The sequence below is a fragment of the Propithecus coquereli genome, unplaced genomic scaffold, assembly GCF_000956105.1.
Source record: "Propithecus coquereli isolate 6110/MARCELLA unplaced genomic scaffold, Pcoq_1.0 Scaffold42, whole genome shotgun sequence".
In the NCBI taxonomy this organism is placed as follows: Eukaryota; Metazoa; Chordata; class Mammalia; order Primates; family Indriidae; genus Propithecus; species Propithecus coquereli.
This window is the reverse complement of record NW_012149952.1, coordinates 1,705,505-1,719,964: the sequence shown is the minus strand read 5'-3', so window position 1 is coordinate 1,719,964 and position 14,460 is coordinate 1,705,505. Positions and strand designations below refer to the sequence as shown.

The 14,460-nt window shown below is 44.5% G+C and overlaps 2 protein-coding genes across 2 annotated transcripts in view; one reads left to right on the top strand and one right to left on the bottom strand.

The window, feature by feature from the left end:
* ZNF180 (zinc finger protein 180) overlaps positions 1-14,460 on the top strand; it is a 128,377-nt gene that overhangs the window by 73,321 nt on the left and 40,596 nt on the right. The window lies entirely within an intron of this gene.
* On the bottom strand, positions 6,363-14,047 carry ZNF229 (zinc finger protein 229). Its single transcript, XM_012653212.1, has 4 exons — positions 14,014-14,047; positions 13,785-13,843; positions 10,521-10,647; positions 6,363-8,596 (listed from the first exon to the last, which is right to left on the bottom strand). Exons 1-4 carry the CDS (start codon positions 14,045-14,047, stop codon positions 6,363-6,365), a joined length of 2,454 nt encoding a protein of 817 aa, XP_012508666.1.

Here is a 14,460-nt window from a genome sequence, read left to right as displayed (position 1 = left end):
GCTGGTCTCAAACTCCTGACCTCGAGTGATCCTCCCGCCTCGGCCTCCCAGAGTGCTAGGATTACAGGCGTGAGCCACCGCGCCCGGCCAGACTTTTTTAAAGTTAACCATCAAAGGAGTTGTGAACCATATCCTGGGCCCCCAGGAGACTTGATATGATTGAGATATTTGTAGTTCAGGAGTTGAAATTAGGGGCGTGGAGAGCATGTCTCACTACTTCCTCCCCTCCTCTCCCAGCCACTATCAAAGGCATGTAGTGATGTCTGGGATTCATAAGATGGTACAATCAGATCATTCACTGCTTCAGAACTAACGACTTCCTGCAGAACAAGATCTGTCCAGTTAGCAGAAAGCATTTCAGCGCCATCAGTTAATGGCGTCCCAAATTTGTCATACCTATGCTTAGTTCAGTCTTAGATTTAAGATCTTAGACTCCTTTTGGTCAGTGAGTAACCATCCTGAGAAGAACCTCCCAATTTATTAGGCCATCCTACACCTTTTCCCAAAGAAGCAGTCTTTAGCAAAGAGCCAGCTACCTTCCTGGTAACTAGGACTTAATGTTCTGGGTTCCTGAGTGTCAGATGAACTTTAATAGGATTAGACAGCAGATGCTACATGTTATAGGAATGTCTAAGTGCTCAGACCACAGCACTTCGTGACTTTACTATGAAGATACCCGAAGCTTTTCCATGTGGCTTTATGTGGAATGACTAATTGCTAATTATAGGATCCACTGTTTAAGTGATTTGAAAAAGAACAGAGAAGATACTATAATATGGACAGTAGCTACTTGATCTCTATTTGGGTGTATAGTAAGAATTTTAAAGTTAATAAGTCCAAAATGGAACTAAGTCCTTACCTGCATTTAATCTGTCTTTTTTCTTATTAAATGACTCTGCCTACCCAGATGCTAAAGACAAAAATCCCATGAATTATCCTCAATCTCTATACCCAATCTGTTTGAAATTTCTGTTTTCCTTTCAAAATATATCTCAAACCGGCCCCCTTCTCTCCATTTCCAACGACACCCCATCGTCCCAGCCACTGCCATCTCTCACCTGGACACCTCTCACCCGCAAACCCTCCAAAATTTTCTCCATGTTCCCACTTTTGTCTCAAATCCATTTTCTACATATCAGCCAGTGATTTTTTTTCTTTCAACTTAGAACTCAAGACTGCAGCTCTATACAGGGCCTAGAAAACTTGCACAAGCTTCTCCTCCACTGTTCTAGTTATCTCTTATTTGCATAACAAACTACCCCAAATTTAGTCACTCACATCACCTATCATTTTACTCTATCATGATTTTACAGATGGGGAATTCTTGCAGGGCCCAGTAGAGTTATTCTTCTGCTGTCCCCGGCATCCTCTGGGATCCCTCGGTGGTATTCAGATGGCCTGGCGTGGAGGCTCCAAGAGGGCTTCACTCCCTGGTGCCTTGGCAGGGATGGCTGGACCCCGCCAGCCTTACATAGAGGCTCAGGGCCCCAAGAGCGGGTGCTCCAAAACATGGAAGCGGAAACCACCACCCGTGTTGGATAGTAAGGCCTAAGCATGGAAACTGGCACGTGATCACTCCCTCCAACTTCTGTTGGTTAATAAGTTACTAAGGCCAGCCTGGGCTGGCGGATGGGAACTAGACTCTCAGCTGTCAACACAAGGAGTGGGAAAGATTTTATGGCATCATTAACCTATCACAGCCACCTACTTCTCGAACCTCATCTCATCTGTCCTCCCCCACATTCGGTACTTCTTAGACTCACTGGCTTCCTTTCTGTTGCCAGAAAACACGGTCCCACTTTCGATCCTTCGCACTGTTCCTTCCGCCTCCAGCTTTTGAATGCTTGGATCTTTCTCGTCCTTCAGGTCTTGGTTCAAATGTCACGCCTCAGGCACACGTCACCCGTTTTCTTACCTTCAAAGCATTTGGCACATTCTGGAATTTATTTTCTTGTCTTCCTCCATGTTTTTCCCAAGGGTAGAAAGTGGGACCCATGGGGGCTTAATGGTTGCCCCCATGCTTTAAGCAGGGCCCGACACATAATAATTTACTGATTGGCTGAACGTCAGCAGTAGCAACTCAAGAGGTTGAATATGACATGCAGGCACTGCTGCTGGCCCAACTGCATGACACTATGTTATGTGTGACCCTAAAGTCAGTCCAGGGCAACAACAGGCTGAGGTGTCTTCAGTGTTCCTAGCAACACATCAGGATGCGAGAGGTCACTCAAGTATGAATAACGTGCATTGAACTTCTAACCTACCATCATACCACCTCATGTTAATGGTGGTTGGCAGATGACCTCACCCACTTGGCATGCTTCATTTTCCATGTGATGATGGGGTAACACTGGGCCCTTGTTATACGTGAGATCTTTGCATTCAGGCTGAGGATGGTCCTGAGAAATAGTTGCAACTTCTTTAGAGCCACAAACACTCCAGGGATATTGGTATCCTGAGTCTCTACACCCGCCTTAGAAACCAGCCATGTCATCAGCCTGTTGGTAGGATATATAACCCTACTGTCAAGATGTTTATAATCTGGACCAGACCCATCCCCCCTCCCTCCTAACCCACTCTGGTTAGAGCCACCTTGGTCAGTATCTGTCTCTCTGTATTAACATGTGATTTTTGACTTTACCCCCACAGATGGTCTTTTATAACTCTCCAGCTTCTTTTAAACTTGTATTCACTTTCTTACCATAGAACGTTCCAAGAATGACAACAGAGAGTAACTTCATCTTGTCTCATAGAAAGCACTGTACTCCTGCCCCCACAAGTGACCCATCCCACGGCAGTTGCAGCTCTCTCCCCTTGACCGTCTTGTATCCCTTACTGCTTCTGAAATCCTGTCAGCTGGTTGGCATCTGGGTAAACTACAGGCAATCCAGTGGGACATGAAGGAAGGCCCCTAGCAGACCCCAGAGTGGAAAGGAGAAAGATTAGAGCAAGTGCACAGAGCAGACCGACTGCTGGCAGCACCGTCCCATCTTCTTTTTCAAGATTATGTCCAAATTCTTTGACACCCTTCCCCTTACTGTGGCCTAGATTTGGTGACTCCTAATGAACAGAACAAAGCAGAAGTGACAGTGACTTCAGGGACTACTAGGTCATGACAAGCACCGTGGTTTCCTGCTTGCTCTGTCCTCTCTGATCACTCACTCGGGGAAGTCAGCTGCTGTGTCAAGAAGTCCCTCGGGTATCCCCTGTGGAGACGCCCACGTGGTATGGAACTGAGACCTCCCTGAGCAACCTGCAAAGACCCGAGGCTCTGCCTAAAGCCATCTTGGAAGCAGCTGCTCTGGGCCCCAGTCCAGCATCGGGCAGCTGCCTCCAGAACGCTGGGGAGAGACTGCCCAGAAATAAGAGGCTCCTGTAGACCTTTGGGAATCTATTGAGTGAGTTAAACTTTTCAACCACAAACTCTGAAGGTCTGAGGGGCAGAGATGGTGTGTACATTTGTTCTGATGGCCATAAAACCCTACCCCATCACCTGAGTGACCCTGCTGTGGTTCCATACTTAAGGTTTGCTTTTTTCACCTAGCCCTCTTCCAAAATCTAACCATTTCCTACCACTGACACTTTGCTCTGACCCCTGGATATGTTATTTATTTAGATATAAAGTGCCCATTCTCCACTCACCCCCCATGTCTAGAACTTAAGACTCTCTTTGTCTGGCAGCCACAGGCAACAGAGAGGAACTTAGCCCAGAATAGCTCCCAGATCTCCTGGGTCAGCCAGAGGGAGGCGCACATAGTGGTGTAATGCCCTCTGCAAAGCCAGGCTGGTCTGAAAAGGCCACCGTGCAGAATGGAACTGCCATGGCTCCTCCCAGTTCCCCAGACTGCCTACTGCCTCGTCGCCTACCAGCAGCAAAAATGACGCAGCCTCAGAGAGTATTTAATCATAAATTTCACAGCTCATACCTTATCCCGTATATTCGGTACCAGGAGCTAAGTGAACTGTAGAAAAACCAAATAAATAAATAATAGAGGTTTAACATGGATCTTTAACCAAGGGATTATTTTACCAGATTTTTTAAAAAATAGCTTTACTGTTATTATAAAATTGACATATGCTTTGTTAAAAGGTAAAATACACAAAGTACAATGACTGTATTACGCCACCCGTATCCCACCCGCTAGAGATAGCAGTTATGGCACTGACCTCTCACACTGTTCTCTCTCTCTCTCTAAACACACACTTAAAAATATATTAACAAAATGGTATCATGTTATATTTGTTGTTCTACAACTTTCCTGGTTCACTAAATAGTTTGTGGGCGATCTTCAATATCATTATAGGTGTACCTGAAGATTTTTAGCGATTTTTCCCTTGTATACATGAGCCTTATACAATTTCCTACCCATGAACACTTGGGACATTAACATTTTTTTGCTGTTGTAAAAAATGCTAGAAACTCAGTCATCTGCATGTATGTCTTTGCCCACATGTGCAACTGTCTCCCATGTACACACTTATTGCCACTTCAAGTTTACACAAATTGAATTTGACCCACTGACAGATTCTTTCAAAAATGTACCTTATTTTCATTCTCTCTCACCAATAAATGTGTCATACTGCATGTTTCCACAACCCCACACTGATGGTGGATTTGGTGAATCTTTTTTTTTTTCAAGACAGTCTCACTCTGTTGCCTGGGCTAGAGTGCCATGGTGTTGGCATAGCTCATAGCAACCTCAAACTGCTGGGCTGGAGCAATCCTCCTGCCTCAGCCACTCCAGTAGCTGGGATTACAGGCCCACACCACCATGCCTGGCTAATTTTTTCTGTTCTTTGGTAGAGATGGGTTCTCTCTCTTGCTCAGGCTGGTCTCGAACTTTTGAGCTCAAGTGATCCTTCCGCCTCAGCCTCCCAGAATGCTGGGATTACAGGCGTGAGCCAGCTGGCCTGGCCAGATTTGGTGAATCTTTTTTATCGATGCTAATTTGACAAGTTGAACATGGCATTTCTGATTCATAAGATGTTCTCATATCTGTCTGGTATGTTTTTTAAAAGCTGTGAAATGAAATGGGGCAAAAAATATTCATGATAGCAACAAAACATCTTCCTAGAAATACACTTAAGAATATTCAGAACTTTTTTTTTTTTTTGAGACAGAGTCTCACTCTGTTGCCCTGGCTAGAGTGAGTGCCGTGGCATTAGCCTAGCTCACAGCAACCTCAAACTTCTGGGCTCAAGTGATCCTCCTGCCTCAGCCTCCGAGTAGCTGGGACTACAGGCATGCACCACCATGCCCAGCTAATTTTTTTTATATATTTTTAGTTGTCCAGATAATTTCTTTCTATTTTTTTTTAGTAGAGACAGGGTCTCGTTCTTGCTCAGGCTGGTCTTGAACTCCTGAGCTCAAACAATCCGCCCGCCTCAGCCTCCCAGAGTGCTAGGATTACAGGCATGAGCCACCACGCCCGGCCCAGAACCTATTTTTACTCATCTCTAAAAAATAGAACTGAGGGGTCACAAATACTTGACTAAGTGGAAACAAACAGTATTTTTTCAAAATGGAAAAGAAAATTAGCATTTTGAAGATGCAAGTTCTTTCCAAATTAAACCATAAATTCACTGCAATGCCAATTAATAAATACAATGCGATGCCAATCATATTTTGTTTTTGAAACCTGGTAACAAGCCATATTCCTGCAGTTTGCCCACCGTCTCTCTGAGAGCGGCAAAGTTTACCTCTGTGAGATAAAACACAATCGGAAAAATATGATTTAAATGTGAGGGAGACACATCACCCAGACCTGCCCAGAGAAAGGCTTTAACTATTCTTGGCCTTCTAAAAATGAGTTGCTTCCATAAACATTAATGTCATCTTTCCATTTTTATAAAACCATCTTTTTTTTTTTAATTGGGCAATGCTAATCTTTTCCATTTCATTCCAATTTTAGTATATGTGCTCCTGAAGCGAGCACTAAAACCATCTTTTAAAGGTACATATGATATCGGTTATAGTAAGGTGATAACCTTTTCCTATGTTGTCCCATTGGTATCTCCCCCACCAGGAACCGTGTCCATAAATAATGTGCACCTTGGATACTACTTGTACACTTGTGAAAGCTCTCTCCTAGGCTGACTCTGATGACAGTGACGATTTTTATTAATCCCCTCCTGTGACTACTCTGCCGAGCAGGAGACTCCTAAGGACTGACATGTGTGACTGAAGTGCCACCTGTCTATCACACTTCCAGGTCTTCCCATCCTGTGTAGACTAGCTGACGGCTGTCTACACCAGCTCCTTCTGCAGCCCCTCCTGCCCATCACTTTCACTAGGTTTTCCTCCTGGGTTGGCCAGGAGGAATAGAAAGTTCTGAGTTCCAACCGGAAACCTCAACTTCCATCTACTTAGGTTTCTCACCTAAATGCATTCTCTGGTGGTTTCGCAGACCTGAGCTATAACTGAAGCCTTTCCCACACTCCCCACACTTATAGGGCTTCTCTCCAGTGTGGACCCTCTGATGGACGTGAAGGCAGGAGCTGCGGCCAAAGCCCTTCCCACACTCCTCACATCTGTAGGGTTTCTCGCCAGTGTGGACCCTCTGGTGACCTTGGAGATGTGAGCTCTGACTGTAGCCTTTCCCACACACGTCGCATCTATATGGTTTCTCGCCAGTGTGTACCCTCTTGTGACTGAGGAGACCTGAGCCGTATCTGAAGCCCTTTCCACATTCGTAACACGTGTAGGGCTTCTCTCCTGTGTGCAACCGCTGGTGGGTGCGGAGGTTGGAGCCATAACTGAATCCCTTGCCACACTGATCACACGTATAGGGCTTCTTTCCCGTGTGGACGCGCTGATGTTTGTGAAGGCTCGAGGTGCACCGAAAGCCCTTTCCACACTCTTGGCATTTGTAAGGTTTCTCGCCTGTGTGGACTCTCTGGTGGATGAGAAGCCCTGAGCTGTAACTGAAGCCTTTGCCACACTCAGCACATTTATAGGGTTTCTCACCTGTGTGGACCCTCTGGTGGATGAGGAGGTCAGAGCTGTAAATGAAGCCCTTCCCACACACGTCACATACGTAGGGTCTCTCTCCTGTGTGGACCCTCTGGTGACTGTGAAGGTCTGAATTCCGTCGGAAGCCCTTCCCACACTCGCCACATTTATATGGTTTCTCTCCCGTGTGGACCCTCTGATGGACGTGCAGGTCTGAGCTCCGGCCGAAGCCCTTCCCGCATTCGCATTTGTAGGGTTTCTCTCCCGTGTGCAGTCTCTGGTGCATGAGGAGCCCTGAGCTGTAGCTGAAGCTCTTACCACATACGTCACATTCATAGAGGTGCTGCCCCACGTGAACCCTCAGGTGAGCCTGAAGGTACGAGTTGTGACTGAAACCTTTACCACACTTGTCACACTGGTAGGGCCTCTCGCCTGTGTGCGTTTTCTGGTGACTGCTGAGGTGGGAGTTACAGCTGAATCCCTTTCCACACTCGCCGCAGCTATAGGGCTTTCCTCCTGGGTGGACGTGCTGATGCTTGTGCAGCGCCGACTTGGCGCAGAAGCCTTTGCCGCACTCACCGCACGTGTAGGGCTTCTCCCCTGTGTGTAGCCTCTGATGGACTTGAAGCACCGAACTGTAACTGAAGCCCTTCCCACACTCGCCGCATTTGTAAGGTTTCTCTCCAGTGTGAACCCTCTGGTGGACGAGCAGGTTTGAGCTCCGACCAAAGGCCTTCCCACACTCCTCACATTTATAGGGTTTCTTTCCTGTGTGCACCCCCTGATGAATAAGCAGAACTGATTGATACCTGAACCCCTTCCTGCAGACATCGCATCGGTAGGGCATCTCTCCCATAGGGACCCGGGGATGGCTGTGAATGTGTGTGTTCTGCCTGAAGCCCCGACCGTGCTCCAGACTCTTAGACAATTTCTCTTCTGTGGGAAATCTCTGACGGCAGGCGAGACAGGCACTCTGCCTCAAGCCCTTCCCAAACTCATGATATTTACAGAGTTTCTCTTTGAAGGGCATCCTTGGATGGGTGGGAAGGTTTGAATCATCCTTCAAGCCACATTCACTACTTTTAAAACCATTCTTTCCAGGGTTAGGGTGATGAGGTGTCGACTTCTTGACGCAGTCTTTTCTACATTTATCGCAATTACACAGCCCGTCTCTTTCAGAGAATCTGTGGGCGTCATGACGATGTGATAACCAGTGGAAGCTATAATCTTCCCAATCACATTGATATACTGTATCTCCCATGTAGAGTTTTTTACATTTTTCTTGAACATTCCATGGCTCATTCACAAAGGCTTTCGTCCAAGAATCTTGAGCTGGGACTGGTTTTACAGCTCTGCAGGATGGAAACTCTTGCTTTTCTACACTGATGGGTCTGTCCCCTTGTAGAATGTCCACCAGATTCTCAGTTCGAAAACCCTGAGTAGACGCTCCTTCCCACACTCGACAGGGGGCAGCATCTTCTGACAACTGGAAATCTTTCCCTTGAAGATTCATTTGACAATCTTGACTCCTAGTTAATTCACCAGCCACCTGTTCCCAGATTTTCCAGGATGAGAGCTCTTTGTGTGAAAGGAACCTTAATTCCTTTTCTTGAATATATTCCATATCCTTTCCATTCTGGTCTCCTATGGGGTTAAAGACAATTCAGAGAAGAGAACAAGTAAAAGACTGGCTCAGGGACAGCAGGCTTTCAGGCTTGGACCAATAATGGCCTAGAGAAAAATTTAGCTTTATATCTTTAACTATTAGGGCACTTATTTTTATACCTGATGATATAAAGGAAGAAGGTCCTATTAACAAACTTTCAAGCTAAATGCTAAAATGATCACATTAGTAACAAACTATGTCTCATCACAGAGTTGTCATGCAAAAAGAGAAATTCTGAACAGATTTCTACAGAGAAAATTCACTTTGTAATATTTTATTGCTAACAATAAAGATATCTAACACTATTCTAACACTTCTTATGTGCCAATGTACCCATACTTAATCCTCAGAATAACACTAATGTAGGTGCCATTATCATCTTCTAGAAAATGAAACCAAGGCAGAGAGAAAGTGACCTAGTACATGACACCCACAATTCTTTGAGGAGCTGGGATTTGATTGTAGGAAGTCTGGGTTTAGGGCCCACTTAGCCCTCTCTCTGCATTGCCTCCCAGGTGTTCTTTACTCCTGGGTATGTGTGAGCTGAACTTGGGGAGGGAACAAGGCACCAAATCCTCCCAAGTGCACCAGCTGTGTCCGTGTCTGCTGTGAGCCGATTCAATAGGAATCCAAACCATACAGGAAGGCAGGCAGGAAGATGTAAGAATTCGACTAATGCCCATTACTGGTTGCAAATGATAAAACTGTCAGATTTATCCTGTAGTCCCAGATGTCTTTAAAAATTTGTCCATGATTTCTGATATTCTTCATTGGCTATTTTTCTCTTTTAGGGCCCAGGTAATAAGCATCTGTTTATAACCAGGGACTTGTAGAATACTGGAGTCAAGTGAGAAACTCATCTGAGCACTTTCAGTATTCTAGAACAGTCTCTCTGCCAATGGCTTGCCTTAGACTGCCTGGCTGTTTCTATCAGAGGGAGGAAAGTCCAGAGAGCCGTCACTGGGTATACCATTCTCTGAAAGGCAGGAAGGAACCATGGCAAGGTAGGAACTGAACGGCAAAAATGAGGTCGCAGAGCAGTCACCTCCTATGGTGCCTGCAGCATCCACAGCCTAGCAAGGGTAGGAACTTGGGCCTCTTGTGTGATAAGCTCAGCCCCTCACTGCCCAGCCAGGCTCTCATCTCCAAGGACTCTAGACCCCATGGCTCTCACCTGGATATGCATCTCGTGGAGTTTCTCCATCTGGCACCCAAGCTTCTTTGTCTTGTTCCAAATGGGATATCTTATCAGGTTGGAAAGGTTGTTGTCCTGAAAATTCAAGAAGATACAAGGCTGAGGCTCATTACTGGACATACAAAAAATAATCTGAAAATGCAGTCCTCATCCTGTGACCTGTAGGCCTTGGAAGAATAGACAAGGAAATGATTCATCACCGGCCAAATGAAACTGCATTGTAACAGTGCAATGGACTGAATGTTTGTGTGCCCCTAACTTCCTATGTTGAAATTGTAAACCCCAGTGTCATGGTGTTAGTGGTGGGTCTTTGGGAGATAATTCTGTCATGAGAGTGGAACTCTCAGGCATGAGATCAGTGCCCTTATTAAAGAGACCCCAGAGAGCTCTCTTGCCCTTCTCTGCCATGTGAGTATGCAAAAAGGAGCCAGCAGTCTGCACCTCAGAAGAGGGCCCTCACCTGAACCTGACCATGCTAGCACCCCAACCTTGGACTTCGGCCTGCAAACTGTGAAAAATTTCTGTTGTTTATATGCCACCTAGTCTATGACAATTTGTTGTAGAAGCCAAGCTAAGACAAACAGTTCTATATAAAAAGAACTTAAGCCGTGTAAAAAAACTTAAAAAAAAAAAAAATTTTTTTCTCTCTGGGGAACAAGAACACTCCAATAAGTCCAGCTTCAAGTATCCAGAAAGATTCCCCTCACCCACAGAGAGCAGGTTCCTGAAGTTCTCCAGCATGACGTCTCGGTACAGCTTCCTCTGGGCAGAGTCCAGCAGCCCCAGCTCCTCCTCCGTGAAGACCACAGCCACGTCCTTGAAGGTCAATGGCTCCTGCAATGTAAAGCATCATGAACACAGACATCGACTAGACCAATGATAAATTTGCCATCACTAAGGAAAGCAGACAAGAAAGCAGGAAGATGTTCAGTTTGGCCAGTCAAATCCAGTCTATTAGTGCTTGGTGCCGGAAATTTGAATTCTAACCAAAATTCTTCCACAGATATCCAAAGAGTCAAGCCAGGAACACTCACATCCTCTGCATACTGTGAGCACTTCTGAGAGTATTTTCCCAGAAGTGGAATGGTTGACTCACTGGGTCTGTACATTTTTCAATTTGAGTCTAACTCACAGATTGCCAACTTCTCCTCCACAAAGACTGTGACAACTTACAGTTGCAGGAATGCTGAATTTTAGAGTGCCCCTTTCTGTACACACTGCAAAAATCATTTTCTCTGCCGCAATGATTATTCTTCACCACTCACCTTCTCACCCCTCCATCAGCAATTCGGAAAATCTTGTCCCCCGCCAATACCCTTTCTATGGGCCTCCATGTCAACAAGTGACAGAAAGCAACTCATGCGTTTTTATGCAACCATCTCCTCAATCAGATGAGATCTTGAAAGCAGCGATTCAAAACACGCAGTTTCAAACCATGCTGTGTCATTCTTAGTTATGAATTGTGCGTGGCCTAAGTGTTTTAAGCCAACTGCTCCAGTCCAGTGAGGAAAAAAATGGCAGTGATGTATTCGCAATATAGTATTCAACTATATTGTTATGATATCATCGCTGTCTTCACAGGGACTGTGACGTGTTTTCTTGAGAGGCAGACAATTGTATATAAGGACTTTCAGAATCATACTTTGCCTTTAGCTTGTCCCTGGGGTACCTATGACAAGGTATTACAAGTTAAGAGTGAGCTGATTTTTTTCACTAAACCTTTCTAAATTCACCTTGCCTTCCTTCTTATTAAACATGTATCAATAAGTTTAAAAAAAAGAACTGTTTGTCTTAGCTTGGCTTCAGTAGTAATTCATGCTGTTCCCCACACCTCTAATTTCAAGAATGTATCGGTACTTAACATTTTTGCTGATCCGACAGAGGGCGCAGGGCAAAGTTTTCCCATTTTACTTCGCAGTTCCCTGCGTAGTAAGCGTCGTAAGCACCCTTTCCTGTGTTTATTGGCTGTGTTTGTATTTTCTCATCTGTGAATTGCTTATGAAATGCTTTTGTCTATCTTCTCATTAATTCGTATCACGTTGTTAGGAGCTCTTTTAATAGTAGGGTTGTTACCTTGCCTGTCAAAAGTGTTCCAGTTATTTTCTCTCACTCTTTACCTTCTGAATGGTGGCTTGACCATAAAGCAGTTTAAAATTTTTATATAATGAAATGATTTGTGAGTTCCCTTTTGAAAACCTGGCTTCAAAAGGCCACACCCATCCTAAGCTTAATCAAAAAGGCAACAAAATGGCTCTTAAATCATCATAACATTAAAAATGTCTAATCTCTAATGTAGCTGTAATTTATTGTTGTAAATGGCATAAGGTTGCCATTTAACTGCATTTTCTTCAAGATACATAGGCAATTGTGACAGGATCATTTATTAAATCAATCGCACATTTGTAAGTCAACCTATTTCAGCCCATTATCTTTTCCCTTTCCTGACTGCACTTTATTTTCGTTCACTGTATTAAGCCCCAGCCATGAGTGTGACCATGTATCAAGTCCTGTGAGTTCTCCTGGTGAATCATAGAACCCAGGAGTAGTCTTGGGGGCTGCCGGCACTGCCCCATGACGGCAGGGCTGTCTCTTTCTCACTTAATCTCTCTAATTCCTGGTGCATGACCTTGTTTTCTAGGTGCTCAATGTGTCTTGAACAAGTAACATGGTGGCATTTTTTTCACTTATTAATAATTTGACTCTTTTTTTTAAACTTACTGATATATGTTTAATAAGAAGGAAGGCAAGGTGAATTTTAAGCCTATGCAATTTGCCATTTGAGCATAGAGGCAACAGACATTCTTAAACAGGGAGAAACTCAGAGGACACTGTAGCCACTGTAGCCACAAGTCTTTGGAAAAACCATTGTTTGATGAAATTAAGGCAACCAACAGATAAATCCAGATAAAGCAGCTAAGGTAAAAGGAGAGGTGGTGAATTCGTCACACAGGATTGACACTCGACTGCTACTCAACTGGGGGAATAGATGGTGACAAATCAGAAGGTAACAATGACAATAACAACATAATACAGGAGAGGGTGGCAAGTAAAAATGGGCTAATTTCTTCAGATCTTATAGCAGGAAGTCAATCAATAGTATTTTAAGATTAAAACATATAGTAAAAAAAGTGACTCAAACCTTCAAAATTCTTTCATAATCTCTTTTCATAAGGGAAGGTTTTAGAAAATAATCTTTCACATTGTGATAAAACGTGTACTTAAAATTCTGCAACTGCTCTGATTTTTTTTTTCAATTTAAAAGAAAAATTAAGTCGATATATATGTATATACTGAGAGAGCCTATTCCCATGTCCAAATATTTTCATCCACTTTATCTCACTTGATGGCAGCTTAGATCTAGACAACAGAATGAAACCATAATTCATCAATTCAATGGATGAACATGTTTTTTTTTTCTGTTATGAGCAGTGCTGCAGTGACCATTTTTTGAGCATTTGTTCTCATTTAGAATAAATCCTTGGAGTGGGAAATGCTGGACCAGAGGTATGCAGAACTTCCAGAAAGGCTGAATGCTCCTGCAATTATACAAATGTAACCATGTCTCCATACTCCAACAGTGAACGTTGATCTTTCAAATAAGAGAAAGGTCCCGTATCAGAGAACAACCCAGGCAGAGAAGGAGGATTCATTCTTTGGTGAGTCACCTCTTGGCATAATTTGGGCTCAGACCCCCACGTGAAGCTATTATTGGCAGGCAGCATGTAGAACAGAGTTGCAGATTATGGAGGTGGCCGTTTAAATCCAGGACTCACCACTCATTTCTTGTATAAAACAGGATCAAACCATCTTTCTCACACAGCTATTTTGTGGATAACTGCAATGAGACCTGTAAGGTACTTACCCAATACATTTTTTTCCTTTTTTCCCCTTTTACACCAAGAGAGGGAGATATGTTTACTCTGTGATGCCTGAGGTGGTATTTCTGGAAAGAAAAATAAAACTCAACCCACCTGAAACGTGGTCTCATCCTCCACATCTTGGGCAAGGGCTGAGGCTTGAGTATGAAGAGCTGTGGGAGGAGAAGGAAGCCGTAAGAGGGAGGTGATGCTGTTTGAGCTTCCAGACTTAATCTGTTTACAGCCTGGTTTCTTCTCAGCCACGGCAAGTCCTCGGTCACCCAACCTCTTTTCTTGCCGTAAGAAGCTTGGATTCTCCCTCCCCCACACCCTTCGTTCTCACCTCTTTCTGCGTGCCTTGAGGCCAGAGCCTCCATGGTCTCCTCTACGTTTTCTGTGAACAGCAGCAATTTTATTCTTTTATCTTCTTAAGCTGGAGAAGAGGAAACCCAGGCTGTCTTCATTCTTGAGTCACTCCAATCCCTGACAACTATCAGATGGACACCTGAGGTCAGAAGCACGTGCCTCTACCTTCGGTGTCTAGAGACTTCTTGGTTCTCATGCTCTGGAGACCTGTAGGCTCAACAGAGAACTTTGTCCAAGTCCTTTCTTCTGGGCCCCAAAGCTCAGGGGCTAGGCTATGGTTCACACCCTCTCGATACTATTCATTCAGTAGATTTCGAGACATTTAAAAATGTGCCGGGTGTAGTGGCGCATGCCTGTAGTCCTAGCTACTCAGGAGGCTGAGGCAGGAGGATCACTGAAGCCCAGGAGTTGGAGGTTACAGTGA

What these genes read in the sequence shown, in the direction of transcription:
- ZNF229 (XM_012653212.1), bottom strand. Translation starts at nt 14,047, where the DNA reads ATGGAGGCTCTGGCCTCAAGGCACGCAGAAAGAG. An exon ending in CTCAAGGCACGCAGAAAGAG is followed by an intron (nt 13,844 to 14,013) that starts GTGAGAACGAAG and finishes CTCCTCCCACAG; the next exon opens with CTCTTCATACTCAAGCCTCA. An exon ending in CAGGAACCTGCTCTCTGTGG is followed by an intron (nt 8,597 to 10,520) that starts GTGAGGGGAATC and finishes TTAACCCCATAG; the next exon opens with GAGACCAGAATGGAAAGGAT.